Below are 15,907 nucleotides of genomic sequence, written 5' to 3'. Positions count from 1 at the left end.
AAAGAAAACCAAGAAAGCTCAAGAGTTCATGCACTAAAAAAATCAAAAATACATACTTACAAGTATTTTTGATGCAATTGTGTTTTGAGCTTAGAAGCAGGACTATAAATATTTCATAATCCTGTAACAGTAGTTATGTATTTCTATCAGCACATTTTCAAAGTCGCTGTTCTCCCAATACGGGCATTTTATTTTTCATGAGGAGACAATGAAAATTAGCATAGTTAGGTTCAGCACAGGAGTGGAAACTGTTACTGAAAAGTTCAAAATTGAGGGTGCTGGACTGGAAAAAGGCAAAATTTTTACAAGATAAGATGGTCTAGCCCAAAATAATTAAGTAAAGCTAACAAACAAGTTCTATATTGGAAGTAATCTGCCACAAATCAGAGTTTGAGAACAGCACAAAATATTTAGTCCTAGCTGGGTAAAGGAAATCAATTGAAGGAAGTTTCATAGTTAAAGAAAGAGGTTAAAACTAAACTAAATCTTCAAAAAGAAAAGGGGAGCATATACAATAGGTAAACTATCAATAGATATAGTAAGGCGGTTTATAAACAAAAATACAAATGAACACTTAGAGAACACAGATGAAAGAAGTTTAGCTGTGGAATATGAGGATTTGGCATAGTAATTACATAAATGTTTTGCACTTTTTTTTACAAATTCGGAAAATGAACAAAACAAGAGATGAATAAAGCATTGTGCTTTGATATTGCTGGAACGTCCAAATTATACATTTGGAATAAGGAACAGCTGATGCAATAGTCTGGCTCAAGAAAGGAAAGGACATGCAGCCAGGCAACTGGAGACCAGTGCATTCATCTGTTAGAGGAAACCTTGGAATTTATTAATTAGATAAAATTAATAAATATTTTGCTCATATATAACTACCACTTACATAATATAAAACTTAAAGTTTTATTTTTCTAAACGAGAGTGGAGAAATGAGAAAGAGAGTGGAGGCTTAAAAGATGAAATACTGAAGGAAAGAAGTCTAGATCTATACAAATGAAATTGATTTTTAAAACTATTATTCCAGGGTATCTCACAAACCAGGCATTTTGGTTCACAACATTCAGCAACTTAAATTAGCAGAACTGGTCTTCGCAAAATTGTAGGAAGCCTTGAAGGGAAAAAAGGCCATTTAAGCCATTCCAAACTGAAAGTATATTAGAAGTGCAAAGCCATTACTTTTGATCCCATCATTAACGTTGTCACCTAGCCAAGGAATGCAAACATCAAGGACTATAAGAACAAAATTGAGAGATAATGCCCCAAGATAAAAGTTAATAAGCAAATTTGCCTATTTCTTTGTTGACTAACAAATATTGCACTATTAATTTTGCTAAACGTACCATATGGTGGTTACCTGTTAATTGCAGTGCAGTGTAGTACAATGAGCAGCCATGCAAGTGTTTAAAATACAAAACAGTGCAAAACCAAAATCACAAATCATCTGTAACCGTTAGCATGGAGTTACATGAATTGCTCACTAACCACTGGAAAAGGCACATTTGGAAACTGCTACTATTTAGCAGTGAACCCATAGAGTACCTTCCTATCTTCGGATGCATCTGACCATAAGATGTAGGAACATAAACAGGCTTATCCAGTCTGCTCCACTGTTTAAACATGGCTGATATGCTTCTCAAACCCACTCTCCTATCTTCTCCCTGTAACCCTTGATCCCTTTACCAATCAAGAACCTCTGTCATAAGTTGATTATGTCTCTAGGAAGCATGTTTGGTTGCAAATCCTATCCGATTACTTGGATTGGTTGCAGCAGCAGTTAGCTGCAATGAGGAGCTAGGTGGTGCGATGGATGGCAATTGCAGGGAGGGAGATAAAACAAAGGTATGGTCAGGTAGATGGGTGGTCTCCAGAAAAATAGGAGAGCAAGGCAGGTAGTGCAGGAGTCTCCTGTGGCTATCCCCATCTCAAACAAGTATGCTGTTTTGAAATTGAATGGAGTGACGGACTCTTAGGGGAATGTAGCACTGACAGCCAGGTTTCTGGTATTGAGACCGGTTCTAATGTGACAAGTGGGATGCCAGGTTCCAAGCAATCGATTGTCCTAAGAGACTCTCTAGTTAGAGACACAGAGATGATTCTGCGACTGACAGCAAGACATCAGAATGGCGTGTTGCCTCCCTGGAGCCAGGATCAAAGATATCTTGGAGAGAGTGCAGATTAGGGCCAAATGCTGGCAAATGGGCCTACATTTATTTAGGATATCCAGTCAGTGTAGACGAGTTGGACCAAAGTTTGTTTCCATGCTGTATATCTCTGACTCTAATTACACTCAATGAATTGGCCTCCACAGCCCACTGTGGCAATGTGTTCCACAGATTGACCAACCTCCGCTGAAGAAATTCTTCCCCATCTTAGTTCTACGGGGATCATCTCTCTTACTGGGGGAAAAATCTTGCTCATGTGGGCTTCTCAGTATTCTGCAAGTTTCAATGAGATATTCCCTCATCTTCTAAGTTGTATCAAGAAAAGACCAGAGTCCTCAACTGCTTCTCATAAGACAAGCTCTTCACCCCAGGATCATTCCTGCAAACTTCCTCAATCTCCTCCAATGCCAGCACATCATTCCTTAGATACAGGGCCCAAAACTGCTCTAAATATTCCAAGTGCAGTCTTGCCAGAGCCCAATACAGGCTAACACTGCATTTGCCTTCCTAACTGCCGATTGGATCTGCATGTTAAAGTTAAGAGAATCCTGAACTTGGACTCTCAAATTCCTTTTGCAGTTCAGATTTCTGAAGCCTTTCCTTATTTAGGAATTAGTTTCTGCCTCTATTCTTCCGACCAAAATGCAAAGCCTTACACTATAGTATTCCACCTGCTACATTTTTTTGCCCACTCTCCTAGTCCAAGTCCTTCTGCTGCCTCCTCACTTCTTCAACACTACTCATCCTTCCACCTATCTTTGAGTCATCTGCAAACTTAGCAAAGCCCTCAGTTTCTTCATCAAGATTATTAATGTTTAACATGAATAGTTGTGGTCCCAATATTGATCCCTGTGCAAAAAGAATAACTAGAGAGAAAATAGGACCCCTCAAGGAACCAGTGTGGACATATGTGTGGAACTGCAAGAGATGGGTGAGGTCCTCAATGAATACTACTCCTCTGTTTACCATGGAGAAAAATAAGGCAACTTGGGAAAGTTAGAGGTGATCTCTTGTGGACAGTCCATACCACAGTAGAGGTGGTGTTGGATATTTAAGAATGTATGAAGGTGGATAAATCTCCTGGTCCTGACCAGACTTATTAAAGAATCCTGCAAGTGTCTAGAGAAGAAATTGCTAGGTTCCTGGCTGATATTTTTGCTTCATCGTTAGCCACAGGTGAGGTCCTGGAAGACAGCAAATGTTGGGACCATTATTCAAAGGCTGCAAAGAAAAATCTGGGAACTACAGACCAGTAAGCTTAACTTCCATGCTAGGTAGGTTACGTGAGAAGATTCTGAGGGATAACATGATTTGCTTGGCATGGACCAGTTTGGGCTGAAGTGCATGTCTCCGTGCTGTAGGACTCTATGACTCTATAACTCCAATAATCACCAGCTGCAATCCTGAAAAAGACCTCTTTGTGCCTACCTTTTGCCTTCTGCCAATCAGCCAGTCCTCTATCCTGTTCGTGTGCCCTAATCATGGGGTCTTATTTTATTTAGCAGCCTCCTGTGTGGCACCTTGTCAAAGACATTCTGGAAATCCATAATAGATGATCTTCACTGGCTCTCCTCTGTCTAACTTGTTTGTTACCTCCTCAAAGAATTCTGAGATTTGTCAAACATAACCCCTCTGACAAAAATGTGCTGATTCTAAGTATTCTGCAATTTCATCCTTAATATTGGACTCAAAATTTTACCATTGAGGCCAGTCTAACCAGTCCAAAGTTTCCTATTTCTGCCTCCATTCCTTCTTAAACAGAGGAGTTACATTAGCCATTTTTCAGTCCTCCGGGATCCTTCCTGACTCTCTTGATTCCTGAAAGCTCACCACCAATGTCTCGACATTCCCTCAGCTACTGCCTTCAGGTTGTAATATCTGTGACCTGGGTGGTTTATCCACCTTCAGACCTTTCAGTTTTCCCTTCTCCTGAGTGATGGCCATTACATTGACCTCTGTCCCCAACACAAATTCTAGTCAGCTGCTTGTGTCTTCCAATGTGAAAATGTATGCAAAATACCTATTCAGTTCTTCTGCCATTTCTTTGTTCCCCATTACTGCTTCTCCTGCCTCATTTGCCACTCCTACCTCCCTCTTAACTTTTAGATATCTAAAATAACTCTTGCTATCTTCTTATATAGTACTAGCTAGCTTACTGTCATATTTCACCTTCTCTGCGCTTATTTCTTTGAGTTATCCTTTACTGGTCTTTAAATGCTTTACACTAATTTTCTAACTTTCCACTAATTTACATTACATTGTATGATTTTTCTATTGCTGTTATGCTGTCCCTGACTTTCCCTTGTCAACCATGGTTGCTTCATCCTCCCCTTAATATATTTCTTCCTCCTTGGGATGAATGTCTGCTGTGCCTCCCGAATTACCCCAGAAACTCCTGCCATTGTTGTTTTACTGTCATCCCTGCTAGGCTTCCCTTGCAGTCAACTCTGGCCAGCTCCTCCCTCATGACTTTGTCATTATCATTACTAAAGGATAATATTCTTACATTTAATTCCAGCATCTCTATCTCAAATTGCAGGGTAAATTTGATATGATGGTCACTGTCCCCTAGGGGCTCCATTACCTTATGCTGTCTCATTACGCATCATCATATGAGGCAGAAACAGAATACTTGTGCAATTATTCTTTATTTTCCTTCCTGCTAAATCCTATCCAATACGGACTATGGTCTTAGTAAGGATTTCTGTAACAAATGAGTGTTTAATTTAAATTCCAAAAATCAGAATCTGTACAGGGTGCATAAATCCACTCTTTTCAGACAACTCAATTTCCACCTTACTCCAATGTTATAACTCAGGATTACAGATGAAAACAGGTGGGTTTGGGGAATTTCTTAATCGAGCATGCAAATTGATGCAATTGGGTGGCATAGCATCACCCACAGGCACCTGGATGCAATCAATACACAAAACAAGATACCAAGACCTTACTTTTTTCCTTCAGCTTCTTTTTATAACTTTCCTCTGTGCAGGAAATTCACACAGGTCATGTAATGCCGATCCAAGAAAAAAAGTAATTCGTTAGTTTATGAAAAAAAAGGGGTAAATTTAAAACCACAGTATGTACAATGAATACTTGCAACTGATTCAGAAACCACAGAAAACATTTCCAAAATGCAGAAGAGCCCTATGCATGGCAAGATCAGAACAAACTACTCGAGTTTTGAGAAGATTTGTAGCTCAGGTTGAGGTTCTGGATTTAGGTTTGCTCGCTGAGCTGGAAGGTTCGTTTTCAGATGTTTCGTCACCATACAAGGTAACATCAGTGAGCCTCTGGATGAAGCACTGGTAGTATGGCCCACTTTTTATTTATGTGTTTAGGTTTTCTTGTATTGGTGACATCATTTCCTTTGGTGATGTCATTTTACAGACAACACGCAAAACCAATGTCGTTTACAAAATTAACTTGCAAGAACTATAACACATACCTACTGGACAAACAGGCAGAAAACTAGCCACCAGGATATAAGAATATCAACTCGCTACAAAAAAGACATGACCCTCTCTCACTAGTATCTTTACATACAGATGAGGAAGGACATCACTTCGACTGGGACAAGACATCCATCCTAGGACAAGCCAAATAGAGACACGTGCGAGAATTCCTAGAAGCATGGCATTCCAACTGGAACTCTATCAACAAACACATTGACTTGGATCCCATTTACCACCCCCTGAGAAAAAGAACAGGCAATGACACCACCAATCCAAGGACAACTAAACATAAATAAAAAGCGTGCCATACCACCAGTGCTTCATCCGGAGGCTCACTGATGATGTTTCCTAGTATGGTGATGAAAAATGAACCTTCCAGCTCAGCTAGCAAACCTACATCCAGAAACTATGCAAGTTTCAATAGTTTTTCAGCAAGCAGATGATGGGGTAAGTGGCCTCTTTTTATTGCACAAATTTTTGATGATTTCACGACATAGGTCTTTATAACATTCTGTCACTAGTTGTGTCTCAATTCAAGAAGAATATATATTCAAATCACAGGTTTCTGCCATGGGTAACATGTAACCAAAGGCCAATTCTCAACCACAAATCTTTGGGGATACTGGGCAAAACACCTCGAAAATCAACTTAAATGGACTAAATAAAGATGAGACAGATAAAAAGTTGGCAAAATTTAATGGGAAAAAAAATCAGTCCAGTATCCTGTGATAAATTTTAAGTGTCCAAAAATCAGGAAAATGGCAGGAAGAAAGTTTGAACAAGAACTGCATGCCCTACACAAGACCTCTATATATTAAGTAACAAAATTAGGATGTTATCAGTGACACCCAGATCACAAGCTTGAATTAAAACATACACCAAAAACAAATGAATTTAAGGTGGCATGCTGGGCTTTAAAATCTTCTATTCAAGTTAGAGAAAGGCAAAGTTTTTGCACACATGATAGAATTATGCCTCTTACCTGCCCCATTGTCACTTTCATCCATCTCAGTTTTGAAACTCATTTCAGAACATAGCCTCTTGATCTCAGCTTCTTTCTGTTCCAACTGTTCCTTCAGTTGCACCAGCTCATCCTACATTGTAGTAAAAGTATAATGCCTTAAGCAGTATTTGCAATGTATAAAGGAATAGATAATTATGATCTTTTAGGTGGTTTACAAGTACTCTGAACTTTTCTTCACATTGGAACAATGGGTTCATGAATAGCACAAGCTACAAACAAGATTTATCTTGAATTTGACTAATATTAATGATGGAAAATGTATTTCTATTGCTCAAAGATTATTCTCAACTTCTGAGTGGGATATTTCAGAGCAGAGGCTCTGATGGTATTTTATTTAATGCCAGTCATCATTAGCTGATAGCAATATAATTGGAGTAAGTTAATGGTGGTCATTCTTCAGTTTCTCTCTTCTCCACCTTAGACATAACCAAGAATTTTATCATAGTGTTAGATAAACTATTTCTTTGATTAGGAGTTAACATTTAACCACACTTCTGCTTCAAAATAAAAATTTAGAAGGTCACTTGCATCAAAATCTCAGGATAATGCTACACAAATATTGCAGAAATATAGGTTCAAATGCCAAATACATACTTTTCCTAAGAAGTGGATTTTGGCCAACACTATTATAGCTTACACTATATGACCGATTTACACTTTATGTCAAGCAGGGTTAACTCAAAACTCAAAAATATCTGTGGTACTGATACCATGCACTCAGTTGAGTAAGAGAATTTATTATTCACTACTTTTCCCAGTAACTAAGAATTCAGATTATTTAAAGTCAAAATGAAAAATACTCCAAGAGAAGAAATCAATGCAATCCACTACTACACAGTCAATATTAGAACACTCATGTATTTTGGACACATCTTGTATTTGATTTCGCTATTCGTTTGGCAGAATATGCCAAATGTTCACTTTTCAATAAATCTCTCGCAACAATTTTTCACCAACAAACTCATGCCCTCTAACGTTTCTGCCCTCACTTATGCTGATAGAAACTATTGTGCAACTTAGCTATATAGTTTGCACACTGACCAGCTTGTATCCTTGACCAGCTTCTCCAGATCATAGAACTGGAGCTTCTAATATTTCCTACTGGAGGACATGCTGACAGAGAATCCAAGTAAAACAAAGACAAGGAGACAATAGGAGTGGGTTCACAATCCGAAGGTGTTGAACTCAATATTAAATCAAGACAACTGTAATGTTTCAAACTCAATATTAAGTCCAGAGCACAATGCCTGGCTGCTCACAAACAGAGGTGGTCCCCATCACCCCACCCCTCGCTTTTCCATTCACATTCTTATGTTTTATCCATACAGATGTATTAGCTAAAAGGTATCCAAGCAATAGCTCAAATAAATACATTTCCTTTCAGTTTTCTTAAACACTTCCTTGTACTTTTTAAAGACATTTATGGGCATCACAAGCAATGCTAAAATTTATTACCCACTCCTAAGTACAGATGGTGTTAAAGATCACTAATTCTTGCCTGACATTTAATAGCATAATAGTTTGACTTTTAGAAAAAGACAAACCTGATTAATTAGAAGATTGTGCAACATAATGGTTCATTTAAAAACAATGCATAGTGTAAAACAAAAATTTGTAACAGAGGATGATTCATCTAGGAATAAATATTTATGTCAACAAATTCTTGCCATCCATCTGCTGTACATTTTAAAACTAAATGACCTTGGAAAGATTTAAAAGGGACTTAAGGGGCAACTTTTTCATGCCAAGGATGGTGTGTGTATGGGAAGAGCTGCCAGAGGAAGTGGGGAAAGCTGGTACAATTAAAACATCAAAAAGACATCTGGATGGGTATATGAATAGGAAGGGTTTAGGATGGATATGGGCCATGTGCTGGCAAATGACACCAAGTTAATTTAGGATATCTGGTCAGCATGGACGCATTGGACTGAAGGGTCTGTTTCCATGCTGTATATCTCTGGTTCTAATTCATGTAATAATACATTTTACCACCAGTATAGGTTACTCATAAAAATCAAAATACTTTTGCAAGATTATTATAATTTTGAAAATAACACTAATACATGCAAGCAGATTGAATGTAGATCATGAAGAATATAAAAATGTACAGACATTATGCAAGTTGTTTGACAGAATCACAGGTGAAGCTTAACAAAGAGTTCTACCAGCTTTTGTTTAAACTTTACAAATATAAACTGTAACAAATTAAAAGCAACGCATGCTGGAAAAGACTGGTGTCAGAACAGGGATTGCAAATTCCATATTTGCCACTATATGCTCACATTACTTCTTTTTTGGAAAAGAAAACCTGGAGATACTATGAGAAAACAAAGCTGTGCAAAAATACAGATAGAGGAAAACAAAATTCCATGCAAAGATTATTTTAATTGATGATTTGTTTTTGCATTAATCTTTTTCACAGACACACGTATATGGTCACATTAGCACACAGAAACAGTTCAGACAGAAGTTAGAGCACAGTTTTACCGGTAAGCCAAATCCCACCACACCTTTAATGCTTGAGATTTTTGCTCCATTCGCTGCTTCTCGTACTGCATCTGACCAACCTTGATTTTCAGGCTAGAGAGCTTAGCCATTAATGACTGGTAGAGATGAAGGAATACAAAAATAGAAAGCTAGAGGCTGAAAGAGGCAAAGCTAGAGTAGCAGAGGAGTACTATTCATAAACATCTTGCCACTATTTTCAGAGCTGTAATTCTTTAAATAGTTACACAAGCATGTTATCATTCAAAGGTTCAAGCACAAGAATGTCACCTCCCCGCCGTTTCAAGTTATTTAGAGAGTTAACATACTAACACTCTTGGATTTAATAACATGGGTAAAAAATTTTCTGGCGAATATCAAGTTAATTTCAGTTAACGATTACATTTTTTTCCAGCGTATAAAGCAAAGTATTATTAGCACTCACTCAACTATTTGCAAGGAATTAGATGAGAAATAACGAGCCATCTTTCTGCACTAGGGTTTGACCTTCCACATTTGTAAACTGGATTTCACCTGGACTAATAGATGCCATTTGAAGAGCCAAGATGTTTTCCACCAAATCAACATGCAGGGAAAGTAATTTAAATCAAGAGCAGATTGCTTACATATCAGATTCCAGCTTACAAACAGCTATATCTCATCCAGTTTTGGCCAAGAAACTTCCCATTGCAGAGAAGGGTTATGGAGTTGAAACCTTAGACTCATGATGCTACTCAATGATGTGCATGTTGCCATTGGAGGACATTAAGAAATAGTGTGAAATGGTTTTAACCCACACTGATACTGAATTATTGCAGCATAAAACCGAATTTTAAAGCCTGCCCTAACTCAATGATACATACAGGAACACAGGCACAAAGATTCTACAGTTGGAATGAGTATACATTGGTAAGCTCAAAACATCCATAACCCTTAATGTACAATCAACCCTCTAAGAATATCGTTAATTTCTATACTAACATCTATGTGGACCAACTAAATTGTCTCGCATCATTCATTCCATATTATCCTCTGCGTGTTTGTTACTTCAATGACATTTCTGAAGATAACCTAGTAACCTATGGAAACTAGGATGATCACCACCAGATGGTGCAATTCTGTACTCAAACAGAATGACTACAGGACCCAAAAACTGACTGAGTTCAAAGTAGAGCATTGACACCTAAAGTGAAGTTTTCCCATTTCCTACAAAGACAAGCCTCACTATGCACAACAGTCGTTCAGTTTCATTGTCTTGTGGTTTAGATGACATACAGAAAAAAACAACCCCAATATATAAAGGAAAATAAACACACAGTTCACCCAATATAAATAACACATTCAATAAGTACAACCAAATTAAGCTTATTAATAGTTGTGAATTGTCTTGTAAATGTTTCCAGCAACTTCATGTTCCTGTTTAGCATATAATTATTTAGTGACTGTTACTCTCAAATGTTCAAAGTTTGCAAAGAAACATTTTAAAGGTACAAGATGCTAGTAAAATGGAAAAACTGCTTATACTTTTGTAGTATCCAGTGTTGACTTCAGAAAAGGAAGCACATGATAATTCAAACTCACCCCATCCATCATTTCCAAAACTGGAATAATCCAGTGCAGATGACGGAAGGATAAGCCTCAATTAATTTCCTTTTATCTGCAAATGTCACTGTGTATAAACATGCAATTTACAGGCTTGGATTCTGATAGCTCTATCATGTTACAGATAACACTGAGGTTTTTTTTATTTGCTTAATTTCAAAGGATTTAGGCACTGGTGGCTAGGGCAGCATCTATTCCCCATCCTCAATTACCCACAGGGCAGTTAGGAGTCAACAACATTGGAGTGGGTATGGAATCACATGGGCCAGATCAGGTAAGGATGCCAGATTTCCTTCCCTATACAACATTAGTGAACCAAATGTACTTTTAATGATAATTGACAGTCACCCTTAGGCTGGCTTTTTATTCCAAATTTTCATTGAATTCAAATTTTACCATCTGCTATGATCGGATTTGAAGCTTGACCCCAGAACATTAACCTGGCGTTCTGTAATACTAATCCAATGACATTACCACTACCACTCCCTGTAAATATAACACCTTAGTAAACATTAAATATACTTGTAATCCAAATTTAAGGATTGGGAATGTGGATTTCCAGTCTCAAGTAGTAGGCATTCTTCAAAATGCAGCAACTACAATGCATAGAAGTGGAGAATCTTTGAAATACAACCCATGCAAGATTTTCTTTTTGCACCTCATCATGGACTCACCTATACCAGTACTGGTAGTGCACGGAACAGTTATTTGCTGTCTTATCAACAGAGGTTCATGGCTAGGAAAGGAAAATACTGTTATGTGCAGGTGGGGCCTGAGAAAGAGGCAGGTGGACTGTGTCTTAAAATGAAAAGTCACATTTCCTACCCCAGGGTGAACCAATTCAAATGTTTCCCCCGATAGCACAGAATTAAATTTAATATAATTAAATTTCATCCATCTTCTCACCTTGGTTGATTTCAGTTTCTTTTCAAACTGATTTTTTTCACTTTCCATTTCAACCACTTTTACTCTTAGATCATTAACTTCTTGAAATAACCCCTAAAACAAAAAACAAAGTTTCAATTTACACATACAATCAACTGACCATAGTTATTCAGAGTAATGCAGCTGGAAAATTGTAAATACAAAATTCAAAATACTTTTAAAGATCTCCAATATAGCATACAAATATAATTATTGAACTATTAGCAGCGTACAAATATTATTGTCTTTCGATTATGTAAAACAAAATGATTTTAAAACGTCAGGCACAAATTCAGCCAAACTTATTCTACATAAAGCATTGACTGACTTGTTAGTCAACTTTGAATTTCCTGCCTAAACTTTGCCACAAACTGCTCTTGTACAAATAGAACTAAAATGATAGGGTTGAGATACATTAACTGGGGAAGTTAGAATGGATCCCGTGGCAAGCTGAAGCATAAAGGCATGGGAAGAGTACCTTAATACTTTGGGATATGTTAATTAGATTACATCAGCTGTGCAAATACAGAGTTCCTACTGCCGTGCAACGCACAAAATTTCAGAGGATTCTGGCATTTCAAGTGTAAGAACAGCACAATCTATGCAAACACTTATTATTTCCCAGGATTAGTCCTGTCTAAAAAATAAAGAATGCGATTATAAAATTGCCACAAAGTAGGACGTTCCGATATGTAAACACTTTGTGCATGAAGGCACTCCAACTGGGTTCAATTGAATGTTGCACAGTCCATTTACTTCTGCATTTAATATTTCCATTCACAATACACAAAGATTCTCAATGAAAAGGTAGGCAAAATATGCCAGATTTCTCAAACTTACTAACCTTCGTGCCCAAGCATAAACGCACAATGCTTGAATGGAAGGAAGAAAGGACGCTTGGAACTAGCTGCACAAATGTTCTTTTCAGATATGCATTTATCTTCAATAAGGGTTACCTATAGATTCTTCTTTCTTGAGTAACCATCATAATCATTCTTCAGGCATCAAATGTTAGATGGCACTGTTTGTCCAAGCTTTCTTTCCCAGGTAATGTGAAGGGTAGTCTCATTAATTATGTTTCTACTTTGTGAGGAAGCATGCTCCCACACTACATTTCTTGTATAATTAAAGAAATTTTACTTTATGCTCCACTTCAGCCTGCTCCCTATACTGGTCCACTCCTCTGCCTACAGCCTCAATTGGCCCTTCTTGTGCATTTTCCACTAATGCCAAGCCACCATAGGCAATAATTGCACACTTTCCACTGCTTCCATCATTGTCCTCCCTGCAGATCCCCACTTCCTGCTGTGCTTTCAAGGCCTTGTCTGTCTATTTCTACCAATGCTTACCTAGATTTCTTATTGCTATTTGTCTTCCTAGGCCTACTGCCATTCTGTGCCTATGCCTATTTCACAGCTCGGCACAGGGAAATCAGCAAATAGATGCCACAATGAAGGAGAAGAGGGCAATGCTACCAAGATGCAGAAAGGCAAACAGGTCATAGGACAATAAAAGAAATTAGGCAAGAGATTTAAGATGGCGAAGACCAGTAGGTCTGAGTCTGTTGAGCTCTGCCCAAGACCAAGGCAAAATGGGGTACCTATCCTCCCCTCACTTTCCAAACTACGAAAAATAGCCTCTTCCCCAGCAACTTTGGTTATTCTGCATTAAACTTAGCAGTTTGATACATTTTAAAATGACCAAAGGTAAAGGATCACTGAGCTCGCAACAGCCAGACCCCCCCAAATAACAGAGGGGGACTTACATGCAGATGCGAGCCGGATCACTGAGTTTGTGATAGCTCCGAGAGAACATCGACATGTCGATTGAAGAAACCCAGTCCAGGTAGGAGTTGATCTCAGTCATGTTGTAGAACCAATAGATTGAGAAACTCTGGCAGCGTGTTGGAGGTACAGAGCAACATGCTGCGGCCTCTGAGACCACTGCTGAATCCTCCATGGGACAGGTCAGAGGTCATCAGAAAAATATCTGGTTACTGGGCCTCCTGAATGGGAGGAGGAAGACCAGCTTATGGATTTTTAGGGGCAACAATTCCCACAGCTGTTGAAGCTAGAGTCTGAACTGGGCCGGGTGCAGATTAAGCGGTCCCATCGGGTTGCTGTGCGCAGGCTGGGGTCGCACCAGCTCCCTGCCCGGTCCTAGTTCGACTTCAGCACTACAGGGGATAAACACATGCTGCTGGAGGTCTGCAGAATCATGGGGAAGGATCCCCAAGCCATGGTATACAAGGGTTCTAAAATAATGCTGTTCCAGGACTTCTCTCCAATTGTAGTTCGCAAGAGGAAGGCGTATGACGAGGTAAAGAAGTGTCTGAGGGATTTAAATAGACAATATTCTATGCGATACCCAGCAACACTGCACTTCAGTCATGGAGGATCTGTGTATAACTTTGGATCAGTGTGTGTGTGTGTGTGGGGGGGGGGGGTTCTTTCTTTTGACTCTTATGTATAACTTGCTCGGTTTATTCGATTGTTGGGGCATGTGTCTGAGTTTAGATTAGAGTGGTGCTGGTAAAGCACAGGAGGTCAGGCAGCATCCGAGGAGCAGGAAAATCTCTCTTCCCACCTATCCGTTCCACCCTCCTCTCTGACCTAACACCTTCATCTTCACCCCCATTCACCTATTGTGCTCTTTGCTACCTTCCCCCACCCTCCTCTCTGACCTATCACCTCCATCCCCACCCCCAATAACCTACTGTACTCTTTGCTACCTTCTCCCCAGCACCTCCCCCCCCCCCAACTTATCTCTCCACCCTGGAGGATCCGTGCCTCCATTCCTGATGAAGGGCTTTTGCCCGAAACGTCAACTTTCCTGCTCCTCAGATGCTGCCTGACCTGCTGTGCTTTTCCAGCACTACTCTAATCTAAACTCTGGTTTCCAGCATCTGCAGTCCTCACTTCTGCCTGGATGTTTCGGAGTTGTTTTTTGTTCCTTAATATTTGCTGTGACTGAAATTTTATATATTTGATGTTGTTTTTTTTGTTAAGAGTGCCTAGGAAATAATGAGGAGGGAGTGGGTTGGTCACCCATCTTTAATTCTTGTATTATAAGATATTGGCAATTGTTTATCTTAATTTGTAATGTCTGGGCCAAGGGCATGGCTTCAGCTGGGAGGTGTTATGGTGGGATTACTGGAAGGTAGGAGTGCCTCCTTAAGACAAGGGGGAAAGTCCCTCCTTTTAATTTTGTCTTATGTTATCTTTTTTAGGAGTAGTTCTTAGCTGTTGATTTGATTTAGTTGTTTTTATGCGTGAATTGCTTATGGTCTCTACTCAATGCCTTTTGAGTGGGGTTCTTCCTTCTGGGGGTCTCGGACTTGCTTGAACGAGCATGGCTAGTCATTCGTTTAAATGGTGCACGTGGAATGTCAAGGGGAGCCACTCGCCAATTAAAAGGAAAAAGATATTATCAAGTTTTTAAAAAAAGAGAGGGTTGATGTAGCCCTTCTACAGGAGACATATCTACTTGATAAGGAGCATTCGAAGCTGCAACAGGGTGGATTTGGCCAGGTGTTCTTTTCAGTTTTTAGCTTAAAAGGTAGAAGAGTGGCCATTCTTATCCGGAAGAATCTTCCCTTCATGATGTTAAGCCAGATAAAAGATGAGTCCGGACGGTATATATTACTTAAAGCCTTAATATATGGAGAGGAATATAAGATTTTGAGATACTATTTGCAAAGCAGAGATTATTTGGATATGGTGATAAGCTGGGCAGGTATCTAGCATACCTTGCCAGAAACAAAGGCTCCCCAATCCAATACGTCTATTAGAGGGGATGCTGGTACTCTGACTTGTTATCCTAGAAAGATTAATGCAGCCTTTAGAAAGTTCTATTTCGAATTGTAAAAGTTTGAGGGCTGTGAGGATAGAGCGAGGAAGATGGAGTCTTTTTAAAAAATCTGGCCCTCTCAGGCCTAACCTTGGAGCAGGTGCCGCTTTTGAACGCTCCCGCTGACAACCCAGGAAGTCCAGGAGGTAAGAAGGCAACTCCAGAGCGGTAAAGCACCCGGAGCAGACGGATTCCAGGCTGAGCTCTATAAAGAATATATAGACGAATTGGCCAGCCCACTTATAGATATGTATAATTACTCACAAAGTCAGGGTAACTTCTCACCTTCTCTCAGCACTACTATTTACACTAGTGATTCAGCCTTTGGCAGAAGCTATATGAACTGACCCCAATATAACGGCCCAGGAGTTAGGATTGGGTAAGCATAAAAC

General features: G+C 39.1%; 1 protein-coding gene across 12 annotated transcripts in view; it reads right to left on the bottom strand.

The window, feature by feature from the left end:
* ppfibp1b (PPFIA binding protein 1b) overlaps nucleotides 1–15,907 on the bottom strand; it is a 177,576-nt gene that overhangs the window by 64,669 nt on the left and 97,000 nt on the right. For 7 of the 12 annotated variants that reach the window (XM_043709806.1, XM_043709810.1, XM_043709809.1 and 4 more), the window contains 4 exons: nucleotides 11,649–11,741; nucleotides 9,167–9,259; nucleotides 6,615–6,726; nucleotides 5,129–5,161 (listed from right to left, as the gene is read on the bottom strand). In XM_043709806.1, the coding sequence (XP_043565741.1) occupies nucleotides 5,129–5,161; nucleotides 6,615–6,726; nucleotides 9,167–9,259; nucleotides 11,649–11,741 (331 nt within the window). The remainder of the gene's footprint in view (nucleotides 1–5,128; nucleotides 5,162–6,614; nucleotides 6,727–9,166; nucleotides 9,260–11,648; nucleotides 11,742–15,907) is intronic. The other 5 variants (XM_043709812.1, XM_043709815.1, XM_043709817.1 and 2 more) reach the window with 3 other exon arrangements.

Source organism: Chiloscyllium plagiosum, chromosome 19, assembly GCF_004010195.1.
Source record: "Chiloscyllium plagiosum isolate BGI_BamShark_2017 chromosome 19, ASM401019v2, whole genome shotgun sequence".
NCBI classification, from domain to species: Eukaryota; Metazoa; Chordata; class Chondrichthyes; order Orectolobiformes; family Hemiscylliidae; genus Chiloscyllium; species Chiloscyllium plagiosum.
The sequence above is the reverse complement of the archived record's forward strand: the minus strand, read 5'-3'. Positions and strand labels throughout refer to the sequence as shown.